The sequence below is a fragment of the Mesitornis unicolor genome, unplaced genomic scaffold, assembly GCF_000695765.1.
Source record: "Mesitornis unicolor isolate BGI_N332 unplaced genomic scaffold, ASM69576v1 scaffold16671, whole genome shotgun sequence".
Taxonomy (NCBI): domain Eukaryota; kingdom Metazoa; phylum Chordata; class Aves; order Mesitornithiformes; family Mesitornithidae; genus Mesitornis; species Mesitornis unicolor.
This window is the reverse complement of record NW_010166049.1, coordinates 3,058-17,298: the sequence shown is the minus strand read 5'-3', so window position 1 is coordinate 17,298 and position 14,241 is coordinate 3,058. Positions and strand designations below refer to the sequence as shown.

General features: G+C 39.0%; 1 protein-coding gene across 2 annotated transcripts; it reads right to left on the bottom strand.

The window, feature by feature from the left end:
- Positions 1–5,536: 5,536 nt before the first annotated feature.
- Positions 5,537–13,717, bottom strand: LOC104548739 (mitogen-activated protein kinase 8-like). Of its 2 annotated transcripts, XM_010194844.1 has the most exons (6): positions 13,651–13,717; positions 11,717–11,899; positions 11,013–11,137; positions 9,980–10,043; positions 7,952–8,029; positions 5,537–6,468 (listed from the first exon to the last, which is right to left on the bottom strand). In XM_010194844.1, exons 1-6 carry the CDS (start codon positions 13,694–13,696, stop codon positions 6,452–6,454), a joined length of 513 nt encoding a protein of 170 aa, XP_010193146.1. In that variant the 5' UTR covers positions 13,697–13,717; the 3' UTR covers positions 5,537–6,451. The 2 variants fall into 2 exon arrangements, with proteins under 2 accessions (XP_010193146.1, XP_010193145.1); XM_010194843.1 differs by lacking the exon at positions 13,651–13,717 and having other exon boundaries at positions 5,537–6,463; positions 11,717–11,942.
- Between the last annotated feature and the right edge of the window lie 524 nt (positions 13,718–14,241).

Here is a 14,241-nt window from a genome sequence, read left to right as displayed (position 1 = left end):
CTTTCCCACCACATCATTTGCCAACTTCATGGATCTAAGAGCACACTCCTCGTTTTACAGACCTTTCACTTACTACAGTCCCCAGTTTAAGGTGCTGGCTTTCTCAGAAGCATTTACAAGACACAGGGTTGTTAGTGTTAATAGGATATGACAAAAGGCTCCTGGAATTTAGTAAATGCATTTTTATCGTAGCTTTACCTGTACAATCTTCCCAGTGTAGAACACCCCTCCTTCCAGTATTAGGCAGACAAAAAAGTGCAAAAAAATTTTCAGTGAAATAAACCCAACGTGAGTGTATGCTTAAAAAAAAGTACTCCAAAGCCAAACAGCAGCATTCCAAAATGACAAAAAAACTTCTGTAGGTCGTTCATAGCTTACCGATTATCTACATTTGCTAGTGAGGTCCATGCAAGTCAGCAGCACTATGGAGCATTTTGGTTCTGGGATGCTCACCCACAGACAAACCCTTGGGTGGACTTAAGACTGTCTCAGGCCTTGCTATATATTAATATATTACTTGGAATCAGCTACAATTTATGCTAACATATGCATATAAAAAGAGCATCTCTGAGCCTCACCACACTCTTAGAAGAGCACCTCACCAATAGCTGGTCCAGAGAAACAAAGCAGGCTGCACTGTACTGCCCATGGTCACAGCACCTTTCCCTTCAAGAAGTAACAGCATGCAGACCAACACAGCTGAAGGGTGTCTTGAGTCTTCGTCTAAAGAAATGCTGAGAGCCTGCTGGAAATGAAGGCAATGAAATGCATCACGTTAGGATTTAGCCCCACTACAGAGGTGCCAGTGCAGCAAGTGATCCTGGCACCCATTAGCTCTCCAGTAAGTATGCTTCACGAGTCAGTCTTCAGCTTCTCCGAGACTCAGTTTTGTGAAAGATTTTGCTGAGGGCACAGGGACTGGGTCCTCCTTCCATACACTGGACAGCCCAGGGCTTACCTCTTTCTGCAATGCAGGGTGTCAGCACCGTATTTCCAAGAAAGAAGGAAGCTAGAGTTGGCAGCAAGGAAGTAAGAACAGATTCCAGTGGTTGCAAACACACTCAGTATTATCAGTCTATGGCACATCCAAAAACCATGGGAGTGGAGAAGTGGAAGAAATATGTCACTTTGCCCTCAGGTGAGCTCACACACAAGACAGGACTTTAAATACCATTAAAACCAGATGAGTTCTCACGAAGGACCGATGCTAATAAATCTCCAACTGCACCCTTGTTATGAAATCCATACAAAAATCCATTCCGGCCTAGCAATGAAGAAACATTACGTGCATAGCGGTCAAACCTTTTTTTTTTCTTTCCTTTTTTATTTAAAATATCGTTATAACCAATTGACATACTAGATAACAATGTATACATTCCAGTGGTGCACACGTAATGACCTATGGCATGAATGATTAAAAAAACCACAATGTTCTCCGTCATGCCCCACCAACAGCTTCTTTGGAGGGAATGAAGGAAAAGCGGGAAAAGGTATCGAATGTGGGGAAGAAAAAACAATTTACAGTTTTTCCCAGTATTTTTAATGGTGTAGCTCTCCCTTCATATTTCTTGGGACAAAGTAAAACTAAGGATACACTTCAAAAGGGGCAGAAGGAATGATCACAATAATTAGGGTGGCTTTTTTTTTCTTCTCAACTTTAGTAATAAAAGTTAAAGAACTCTCAAAAATAGACTAGATATTGGGCCTACAAAAGTAATTCATCTGTATGCAAAGCTTACCAAGATTTATTCCTTTTGTAAAATGTAAAGGATGAGCTGACAATTACTAGTAAGCTATTTCTACCTACAAAACCAGACTACAATAATAAAATCACCAATTTACAGCTAACACAATAATCTAGATGTACATTATTGTACACGAGCTATATATTACACATGAACATCTTACGTGAAATATATAAGAAACATACTTACTGATATTGTCTCAACATTGGCCAGTAGGTTTATTATGCTAAAGGAAGTGTATTTTCTATTCACATTCAGTGTAGTTCCAATACCAAGGGTTAGCTTTGCTTACTTAAGAAACATAGAAAGTTTGTGTGAGGTAGTTCAAGAAAACCTAGCTTAAATTGTTAACTGCAGAAGTAGAAACACAAAGTGATCTGACTCATTACACGTTTTTTTGTAATGCAGAGATATCTGAAGAAGGGGTGAAAGAGATCACTTAAAACACCACTTTTATCCAGTGCCCTTAACTAAGAATAAATTAAATTTACTGATAATTTGGGTAGGCAGTAGAGTGTCATCACATCTCTCCATTAAAACCCTCTTTCTAATCCTACTGAAAAATGCAGACAGCTCTCCTTCAGCTCCAGTCCTCAACCTGTAAGAACCAAAACACTGACAGGAAAATAAAATGTAACGGCATGGACAAGCTGCTGCCAACAGCAAATGAAATGAATCTAGAAACAGTAATTCACTTCCTTCAGCAACTTGAAACAGTAAGACCAAGTGTAAGCTGAACTGTCTTCTCCCCTTCGCCCCGAAATCTTAACTGAGAAACATTTAACGTCTTTCCCTTTGGATGACTGGATAGGTAGGAACTGCCCACCCGCACTGGCTGTTTGATCGTTTTTCTTCATGCAGTGTTGAGATGAATGCCATATACCTTAACGCAGGAGCATTATGTTCATGCAAACGCCTGTCGAGGTGCTTAATTTTGGCTCGCTAACGAAATCAGCCGTGTATCCAGGGAAGCAAACCCCTGTCAGTACCACGCCGCGTACTTGGACACGGAGGCAGCAGAGGGTGCTGTTGCCACAACCACTGCATCCTCCCCTAAACTCACACCTGTGTTGGCAGGGGGGCTCCCCAAACAGTTTATGCCGATATTACCTTTGTGTCTAGCTGGAATGCCTATCCAGAAAGATACTACTACATAAAGCACAGAAAGGTTCTTTTCAGCTAAAAAGCCAAGCAGCACAGTGCCTACATGGGGAAAAGTGCCAAGGCTATTCATGCAATAGCAGCGTCCAGGTCAGACAGGCTGGTCCAAGGCTGTTCAGCTGATGGATCTCTCGTACACACACTAATGTACAAAAACCTCTATTCTGACCCCACCGTCTTCCATCAACAAAAGACTTCACAGAGGTGCAGCACACAGTAATTACTATTTCCCTCCACAATTCTATTTCAAAATCGTGACGAACCTACTTCTACAACAGGAGAGGAGCTATTTTATCCTTGATGCCTGCCACACCTCTGACCATCGAAGGTGAAAATAATTATTATTATTATTATTAGTACTGCTCAACTTTTAACCTCACCTGATATAAGAAATCAGGCACAGCTCACTGTAATTCACTCCCTACCAACTCCCAGTGGATTAGAACAGCCCAAGAAGAGGAAAGCACTTCAGTGAAGCCTGTTGTCATGAGAAGATTTTGAAATCATACACTAAAATATAGCTTAATAATAATTTAAGATTAAATTGTACAGTGTATTAGATAGTATATGAGCTAACAACACAACAATAGACAAACACAGCTGAACTCTAGCTCCCCATTTGTTTGCTATCTGTGGCAGCGTACAACTATCTATGAAATCATTTTATATTTCAACAAATAAAAAGGGAACTTCAGACTAGCATGTTGTTGTGATAATTCGGTTACCGAATCTGATTTTCTTGTCTTTGAAATTTGCCATCACTTTAATTTGCCTAAAATGCAAGCACCTGAAAAAAAATAATTTTACAAAAAAGCAACAGTGCTATGCAGATGGTGCCAAAAGAGAACTCTAGGTTCCTGCAGGCAAAGCTCTGGCCTTATCACAGTAATCCTGTTTCACGTAGCTCAGTTACACTGCATACATCAACCCTACCTTAAAAGACCAAAAGCTCAATGGTCCTCAGAGCTCCTGAACTCCATGAAGTCGCTATTGACAACACACTGCGGTAAAAGCCTAGTGACCGTTTCACTCAATACTCGTTTTAAAGCAGTTTTTCTTTAGGACACTGTAAAGCGATAACAAAAATTCTTTTGAAGTTTTAAAATATTTCAGTCACCACTGTAATCCAGAGGGGTCCAAAACACATTTAAGGAGGAATTACATTTACCAAATTCTGTTCTTTACAGCACTTACAGGCATCAGGAGTTAGTTTTGCCAGTCTTAACTTCATTACATTGGGTTGACCAGAATATCATTTAACTCTAAATAACAACGGAGTACTGTCGTACGACCAAAAATTTTGGCTTAATTCACAGCTTAAACTTCGATTAAAAAACCTACAAAATCGACTGTTCTGTTGGTCTCTGTTCAACTTGAGCAGATTTTCCATGTTCCAGTGCTAGATGAATCCAAACGCGTCCTGCCTGTTCTGAGGTAATACACAATTTGGCAGGATCCCGCAAAAATAACTGCCTTAACAAACGTGGTTTAGAAAGGCAATACTGAAATATCAGATACACGTGAGGAAAGCAAAAATGACACACACAGCACTTACCAGCAGTCTAGCCAGGCCAGGAAAACAACTGTGCAGTTTATCAATTGAGTAATCTTTGAGACACTGCTATTCCTTGCAACCCTGTATGTTTTTTAAAAAGACACGTTAGATTTCAACAACATTACTGTCACTTCTATTTTCTCTGAAACCTACTGCAAAGGCAAGTTTTCCTCTTTCAGTTAGAACTTCAAGAAGATACCTATTTAACCCCACAAGCAGAAGGAACCACACTGAAGAGCATCAGTCATTCCTGGATAACCTCGCCAGTTACATGATCTGCTTATGCTCTGTGCCTGGCGAGACTTCTGTGTTTTTTTATGCTCATTTTTGTGAGCACTACTAATTTAAATCCCTCTTCACAGTCTAATTCACTACACAAAATATGCATCTACACAAGGCAATCAATTATACAGCCTAGCTTCACTAAAAATCTGCATTTTCCAAAGGAATAAATTCTGAATGATTGTTTAACTCATACATAAACTTAAGTCAGTTATACATAAATCATTCTGTAAATATAAAATGTAAACAGTTAAAATACTTCTGTGAGGAGCAGCACCATTTTACATGACTGTTTAGTAACTCGGATATATTTCAATATATCTTTTTTATAAAAAGCGTATTGAAACCTGGAACTTCAGCGCTGAAAACTACTGAATATTTATGACTTAAAATGAACCACTATTAAGATTTCTGCTACACTGGTCTCACGGTGAAATAAAAGAGATAAATATCATTTTATACAGCACTACTTCTCCCTCCTTTGGATGGCAAATATTGCTCACTTAATGCATTAGCTGCAGAAATCCTGAGGTTCTCTACCACTTCACGGTTTCTAGCAATCGGTTACTTTCGGTGGAGAAAGAACAGCTGAAGTTTTGCCCCTGTTGCATTCATGTCACTCCCTCTTCTACCCAAAAAGCACTCACCTTAGCAGACAAAACTAGTAAGAAACAGAACTCCAAAGAATCGCGTATTACATGAGAATACAGCTACAGCACATTCGATGTCCCTGTTGGCGGTCTAGACATCCTGGATACACTTCGTTTTGTGTGTACAAAAACAGGCTACAAGCTAGAAGTAAACAGTTTATTTGCACTGCAATGTATTATTCATGAAGTATCCTCATGTTTTATGGTGATCGTAAGATTTGGCATGCCACAGCTCCGCAGAAAACATCACATTACTTTGTTAGGCTAGAGAATTCTGCAGCTTTGAAGATACGCTTTGCTTGCTTCAGTTCGTAAAACCATACAGATGAGGTTACTTTGCAAAGGATTGTGTACTGTTTCCCTAAAAAAAATTCACTAATTGTTGCCTTTGCTGAAGTACTGTAGGCAAGTGGCCAAAATAAAAAAGGGTTTTATTCAGCGCCAGTACCGTAGCAGTATGCCCAAAACTACAGCTGGCTGCGCTGTATTCCCTCTCCCCTCCAGCTGGACACGAACATATGACCAAGCATAAAACTCTGAAGGATATCATGAACAAAACATTTGGAATAAATTCTAATTAAAAAATTGAAAACCTATAAAATCTTAAATAATTCATTATACGGTAATGACCACAACATTAATATGTGCTTTGATAAAACAAATCTTACAAATTCAGTAAAAAAAGATCAGCAGCATAATAGTAAAGCAAATATGCAGATTTTAAAACCACAATAAAAATTATCAGGTTTAATATTTTACAGTTAATTACAGCAAAAAAGTAGCTGCTTTTAACACAACTTACAGCACTTGATGATGAATTCTACGATTATTTTTGAAAAAACACTCAAAAATACCACTGAATTTTAAAGGTGCCCTATTAATGACTAAAAGGACCCCCCTCCCACCCCCCAAAAGAGCAAGTAGTCATCTACAGCAACCCAGAGGTCCAGCTGAGGTTTCTAGACTGCTGTCTGTATCAGAGGCCAATGTTGGATCTGTTGACATCGAAGACACATCATTGACAGATGACGATGAAGATGGATGTTGAGAGCCATTGATCATTGCTGCACCTGTGCTATGAGAAACAAAACAGCAAATCAGTTGCAGATACAGTTGCATGGTTCAGTACTTGCACTGGTCTCTCTCTTCCTAGCAGTCACTACTTCCCCCTGTTTCAGCAAGTTTGAAAAGATGCGTCTCAATCCACTGTTAAAGTTAAAAACCTCACAAATCTTTAAGGTGGGGCTTAATGAACGGTATGGCAAGGAATCACAGAACTGACATGGCATGACACCCGTCAAGTGTAAATACTAATAGCTGAAAGTTAAATCACAGACAGAGACAGCCCTACATAAAGACAGAGCCAAGATACTCTACGAAATGTTGCAACCCAAAGCTAGCATGTATCTACAAATTTTGATAAAGAAAGAAGCGGCCTGGTTTTTTTCCCCATCAGACCCTCCCCTTCAGGCTGGGAAATAGCTGGTGTCCAGCCACAACACATACATTTAATCTCAGACACACAGTGATTTTTCACAGTCTGGACACATATGGTTCCCAAGTTCCTAGAGGACTAAGGTCAGATTAGAAGTCTGCTACATCTACTGATGAGCAGCTCTCACATAAGTAGTTAGCTGAATCTTCCTTTTGAACCATTATACTCTTGATTGCTTACTAAGAAGGAAGGCTTCAGGTCTTCACTGAAGACCCTTTCTAATATTCGATTACTTCTGATGACTTATTGTTATTTTACGTTTGTATTTTAATATAGCTTTATGTGTCATGCTACTTACTTTGTTTCTGACTGTCTACCAAATTTCAAAGTAAACATTCAGCAGAAATAAGCCTATATTGCTGCATGTTTCAGTGTACAGTGAATTCTTCCAGAGATATGTTTGGTGTAGAAAAATAATGTAAACTCCACCATATAGATATAAGCCAGTTCAACCTGAGAGTACAATTCTACACATCACATATAAGCATACAGTGTGTTATCCTACACAGTTTGGGTTTGATTACAGATTAAGTGAAAAAAATAGCACAGTCTAAGGAATAGCCAGCCTAGCAGACTCTGAGCAGTCATCAACAGCTGTCCAACTTCTGCCATCACCAGTGCAAGTGGAGTCCTATCAATGGTCAGTTAAGGGGCACGTTTTGTTCCAAAATTCAGAAAGTTGCTGAAAATCCTGTTCTGTTACTTAACAGATGCCAAGTAGTAGTGATATCTTTATTTGAAACCATGCCAGCTACAAGTTACGTATCTAACCAGGTTATGGCAGCAGAGTACCAGCACATACCAAGATGTTTCTTGGGACCGAAATGAATGAATCATCAGTTACACGGGCAAAATAATAGAGGAGTTTACCAGGTTAATAGAAAGAGAGGTCAACCTCATACATTCTATTTAAATAAGCAATATCTCAGAGAATTCAAGAGGTTATTGGTAGTTTAAAAGGCATATTTTTGAGTTAGGCTACTCTTGGATGTCTTGAACAGCTTCACTCCCTCCTGACCTACAACTCAACGTAGCTTTGTACTGTGCTTTTATTGTAACCAACCTAAAGGGGCTGGTTGTCCACGTATAACCCCGTTCTTGGTTCTCTCCTCCAGGTCCATGACTTCCTTGTATATCAACTCTGAAAATGCAGAGAAAGGAAGGCAAAATGAATTTGCAAACCCAAGACTGGATTGATAATACATTGCCCATTGTATACTTCAATTTCACAGGTTTATTACTGTTCAGAATCAGTTTTGAACAACAGGCTGTAGCCTTCAGAGCAACTGGGAGGTGACATAAAAACGTACAGTTATTTTCTGTTGGAGCTACAATGGCCTGGCATTTTCAAGAACACACTGACATTGCTCTAAGAATCCTCTGTCCAGGCTGCCTGGGGTCCTGAGGTTCAGCTGAGTCGTAATGACCATTCAGTTTTTATCAACGGCTGCTTTGGCACAGACACTCGATCAGCCGTCTTCAAAGGAAGAGGCAGGAACAAGCCCAGACATCCTCCCAACACACATTTGCCACTAAATTTCCTCAGCAACAACATCTAAAGGTCCAGATCACCATGAAATGGAATACGCTACTGGCACATAAGCAGCCACTCCAAGTGAGAGCAGCAACTTTATCTTCCAGTTACAGAAGTTCCTCATCCATAAACAGGTTAGAAGTGCTTGTGACATGAATCATATGCCCCGTGTACTGGCCAGAAGGTTCCTAGGCTAGTGGCAGCTTATTACGCAAAAAAACCCTTCAGCTGTGAATCTACAGAAGTAACAAAAGAAAGAAAGGACTAAACATGTTAAATACAACTCATAAGAACTGACTTTCAGAACATTGCTTCTTATCTGTCAGTGGCAAACTAACGCAATGTACAAACAGTTGGAGAGAAAAAGCATTTAACAATTATAATTTCAAGGTCTGTAGGAGTCTCAAAAGTAAACTCCAGACTGCTTGAAATACTTACCCTCAAGCACATCTGCTTCAAAAGGGAAATAACTTTGCTTGGAAGGAGGATGGCAAGAGAATTCCCGTAATTCTGCCTTTACAAGTAAAACTCCGTTTCCAATGGAAAACGACTTAAGTGTGGTTGAATTAGGTTGTACAGACTTGTGTCCATTACCAGCCAACGCAATGACACTGTCAAAAATTATTCATGAAACATTTCCCTGCTTTTTTTCCTCTGGGGATAAAAAGGTTACACAGGTCTAATATCCCTTTCTAGACTTTTTCAGTACAAAGTATTAGATCGTCCAATGCGCTAAATTCTTGCTTAGATGCCACATTTACAGCCTGCACAGCAATCTGGATCTGCATTGTTTTCTTTGCACTAGAGCCTCTGCAATAACACTGGACCTGTAAGAAGTCATTTCGAAATGAAGCACAAGCTTTACAAGTAACAAAGATGTTTGCTCCCCTTATACTTTTATCGTTTTATGCCTCATATGCAGCCAGGAAATACAGATACCAAGCCAGTTCTGAACACTAAAAATCATGCTCTTGGAGGTACGACTATTATGTCATACTGTGATCCATTCCACACCTCAACCCCAGCTGCTTTTCCAGGATCCCACAGCTGGTAACCATCAGCACCTCCCACACTAGCTGTAACTCACTATCTTGCCCATTTCTAACACTCTTTATGGCTGCTGCTTTCAAATCCTCTGTTTGATTTCAAAGAGTACAGTTATTGCTAATATGCTCTTCCCTTAAGCATATTAGTGCTTCTACTTCAGACTTACGCTGCTCAAACTCCTGCCTCTTTTTTAACTGTTAACAGTTTGTCCAGAGGAGTTACCCTCCCTAAAAACACTGCTTTATGGTTTACAAAAGGTGACTGAAATGAGCAGGTCTACAACTGAGTGAACTTAAAGTTCACTCTTAAGTTCACACTTAAAAGTTTCAGCACCTTCATAGAAAGATTTTCAGTGTCCCGAAAATCCAGAGGTTGTAAAGCACTGATCTATCCCTTGCCGTTCCAAGCAGTTTAAGTATATACTGTTAGGATGTTCAGAAGAACCTCAGCAGTAATCCTCGGGGCCCAGCCTACTGTCCAAAAGCTTTAGTACATTTTAAATGTCCTTACCTTTCCATTCTTCTATCGTGTGCTCCCTCTCATCTAACTGCTTATCTGGTATCTTTGGTGGGGGCTGAAAAACAAAATTAAGTCATGATAAAGCAATAAAAAGGGATAAAACCCAGAATAAATTAAAAATTAAAACAAAGCATTCAAAATATGAACCCAGTTTAAAAAAATCACTCTATTTACATGGTCATAAATTCTCTCATACGCCGTCTGTTTTCTAGATGCTGCTAGATATTTTAAACTTGTGATTAGCAAATCTGCTTACATTAGTGTAATAACTAAAACAGAAACTGAACAGTCTGGTAAAAATGCTCCTAAGTTCAGCAGTCTCCAGCCCAAGCAGCCCTTTCTACCTGCGTCCTGTTAATTACTACATTTCCCCTCTAGCTATTACAGGTCAGCAGAATTCTAACTGCACCATTTAAAACAAGCATCTTTTTCTATTCTTAGTGGCCCATCACCAACCACCTTTCTCTTAAAAAAATGAGACTTTTGTCACATGCTGAAATTGTCCTAAAATTAATTTTTTAAGAAAAATTTTCAATTAATCCTTTTGTCCATTAGTGTGATAACTGTAAGCTCAGATCTTGTGCTCAGATTTTGCTGAAACACCTATTTCTAGCTTAAGAGCACTGTCAACTGCTACAACTAATGAAAATATTTATCTTGCCCAAGAATAAATACCTCAGAATCCTACTCAATCAAACCACAATGAAACAACTGAAGCTCAGTAAATCAGACCCCTATATAAAAGATTACAGATACATTACTACACGTCCAGAAGATTATATGCAATTATACACAAACACACACACACACACACCCCGGCACAGGTACTTCAGCTACCTGCAAGTTTGCACCCATAAACGTGTCAATCAATCAATGTTATTAAAAATTATTATGGCTCAGTTAAGCTTTTAGTGAAATGTGTAGATCATGCAATAATCTTCTTCCAAGCAGCTATATCAAGCCTCACAAAAAGTTTGCTTTAGTACAGTACCTTTCTAACCAGAGACCTAAAACAAGAACTTACAGCTTCTGCTTCTGATGGATCATACCAAACATTGATGTATGGGTGCTGCAGGGCTTCATCCACAGAGATCCTTTTAGAAGCATCGATAACCAGCATTTTTGATAACAAATCCCTTGCTTGACTTGCTGCAAAAGTGAGATTTCCTGCTTAGCCTAGTGGGTACATAGTGCACATAATACAGTACAGCCTTGTCTGGAATAGCAGCAGGAAACACCTACGACACCTCTCTTACAGTTTACGGGGGAAAGACTGTCACATATTAGTCACAAAATATGGTAAGTCTGTGGCTCCACTGAGTAGGTGACTATTAGAACCAGTAAGTTATTTCAGTAACTACAGGGTATCTATGTATCATGAGTATTAAAACTTTCTCTTCATCCTCAGAGAAAGAAGAAGTTGCTTACACAACTTCTATTCCACGCACCCTGCTCCACTCTTCTCTAAATCATGTTGGCATCTGTCACTGAGAGGAATATATGCATTTACTTTTCTTTATTAGGGCAACTCCAGAATAGGAGCTGCTTCAGAGAGATGAGGAAGCAGAGTAAGCTGCACATTCACCCTCTCCTATGATAAAAATATTGCAATATTTAAATCCTTAGTGGTAGATTTTTATAGTGAACAAAACCAAGATAACATTTCTGTTGAATACATCACAGTTTTAAAAGTTTTGAAATACACAATACACAAAAGAGAGACCTTACCTTTAAGCTTATTGTGTTCAGAATCCGCTGGGAAAAGGACATCTGGAAAGAGTTTTTCAAAACTGTAGCCAGCATATTTGGGTCTGTTCTCCACGTAAGTTCGGACTGTAGGCTGTAATTTCTTCATAAATTCGGGGCATGGTGTCCCTAGCTGCTCTATAACTTTATTCCATTGATCAATATCTAAGGTTATCCAGCTAAGAAAAACACTGTGTCTGATTTCCAGCTAGAAAGTTATGTTAAAACCATGTGAAATGACCAACAGGGAGAAAACACAGAATATGACAATCAAATATCAAGTTCATCATTATTAATCAGGACTGCCTTCTCAGAGAAAACAGAGAAACAAGGCAAGCCTATGACAGAGTAGTCAAGGCAACGTGTCTTTGATTTGGAATCATAATTAACTAGCAAAGGATATACTTCTGAGGTTATTAAAAGACTCATGAAATTTATTAAACAAATTTAAATTAAGGCATTGTTTGGCTTCTAGAGAAGAACTCACTTCCTGATCTGAACACGTATCCACAGTAGTCAAACTGCTACACATCACCAAAGCACTCGTGAGAATTACCCTGTGGTGTAGGTGCTTTGTCCTTCGCTCTCATCTCAATAACTCAGCCCAGTCCTGGACTCTCCCAGGGGACCAATCCCTCACTAAGGACACACAATGTGGAGCACCACTGGGCACACAAAGGGTGAAATCTCAGCCTGCACAGTTCAATGGTTAGACACTGGGAGAAAACTCAGGTAAGATTTTATATATACTTATTCATATTGTCTCCCCAACTTTTTCTTTTTGGTTACCATCAAAGACTGGATACTGGGCTACCTAAACCTTCAGTCAGATGTAGCAGCCTTCCCCACTAACAGCAGACCTTTATATGAGGATTTTCAAGCTCTACAGTGCTTTGGTACAGGCCTTGGAAAAAAAATTAAATAAATAAAAGTATTTACATGGTATGGCACTGAGCCTAAATTGAAAAGCCATGCTAGCAAGCCAGATGCATAAAGCTAAGCACGGTGAAGCTCATACAATGACAGAGCTGTTGGAAAGTGCCCAGGATCTGCCTCAAAATCTTCACCCAGTCTTCACCTAAACAGTACTATATCAGTTAACTTGCAGCAAAACCAGATTTCTGAACTGGAGTGATGCCACATTCCAAACAGATCCACTAATTTTAGCGATGATCCACAGATTTCAGCTCTGTTTGCTTAGAGCAGACCCTTTCTCTGAAGTGGTGTTGACAGGACAACCCATTCAGATACCACCAAGCCATTCAAAGAACAGAAGGAGAGAAGTGCCAGGTATTTCTGAAAGCTGTTTGCAGTAAGAATGCTGCATACAGAAATATAGAACTCCAGAGTGTAACTAATGAAGCTGGTTAGGAATTTTTTGTGAACATTTCCTATAAAAGGTAAAGAATAACTGCCAACATGCTCGAGTAGTAAACAAGATTAGTTACTTATTACATAAAAATGATCTCCAAAGCAAAACCCAATGCACGTGAACCAGTAAAACACCACCTAAACAAAAGAAATCTGTCTTAAATGTGACGACATCCAAAAGCAATGGATAGACACTATATTAAATCGGAAAAAGGAAAATAAAAAAGAGGGGGGAAAAAAAAGGAAAAATGAAAAAAAGAAAAATAAGCCTGCTTGCCCAAGTGGTATTTTGTTCATCTTGCTTAGTATTAATCTTTAAAGACAGTCATACTCATTAATGCTCTGTTGTGGTTTTGCTTTAAATCGTACAACTGTAGACATTTCTGCAGCTTCCTGGAACCAAAATAACGAGCTCGCAAATTGTATTTTGAAAAGGCAGTTTAAAAACAGTACTTTAAAAAGTAGAACCACCTTAATCCGGAACTGTATTGCTGCAGTATCTTTTGACCTTTTACAACTACATCCTAGGCCAAAGGTAAGGATACGATCTGTACCAGGAAATAAAACACCACCTTTGATCATTTCTCCCATGATGCACCCAACTGACCAAATGTCAACTGAAAACAAAATGCAATGGTATTAACATAAAAGATAGTTATTAAAAGAAAGTAAATAAAAGAATCTAGACACACACACATGAAGTGACTATAAAAAGCGTGTGTAATGAAAACGAGCGAAGGTGAACGGATGCTAACTACAGGACCAGCAGAGACTATGTCCTACTGCTAGGTGCAGCTAGAATATAAATGAAGCTCTTAATTTTTTTTTAAGTGTATCACAAGAAAAGAAAATCCATGTTCATTTAATAAAAAAAAAAAAATCGTACAATACGCATTTTCATGACACAACATCAATAAAAAGGTTAATCACTTCCTAACTAATTCAACCTGCTGCAGCAGCACAAGGATACAGTCCCTTCCTGGAAAGAGGATTTTGTGGCAAACCATTTCGCCCATAATGCACCCCACAGACCATAAATCCACTATGTTTGTAGCACAAAAAGAAGGAAAAGCAAAGCAAACGGTCATTAAAATTAAAAGAAGCATAACATGACTGCATCCTATAAACTGCAGAGA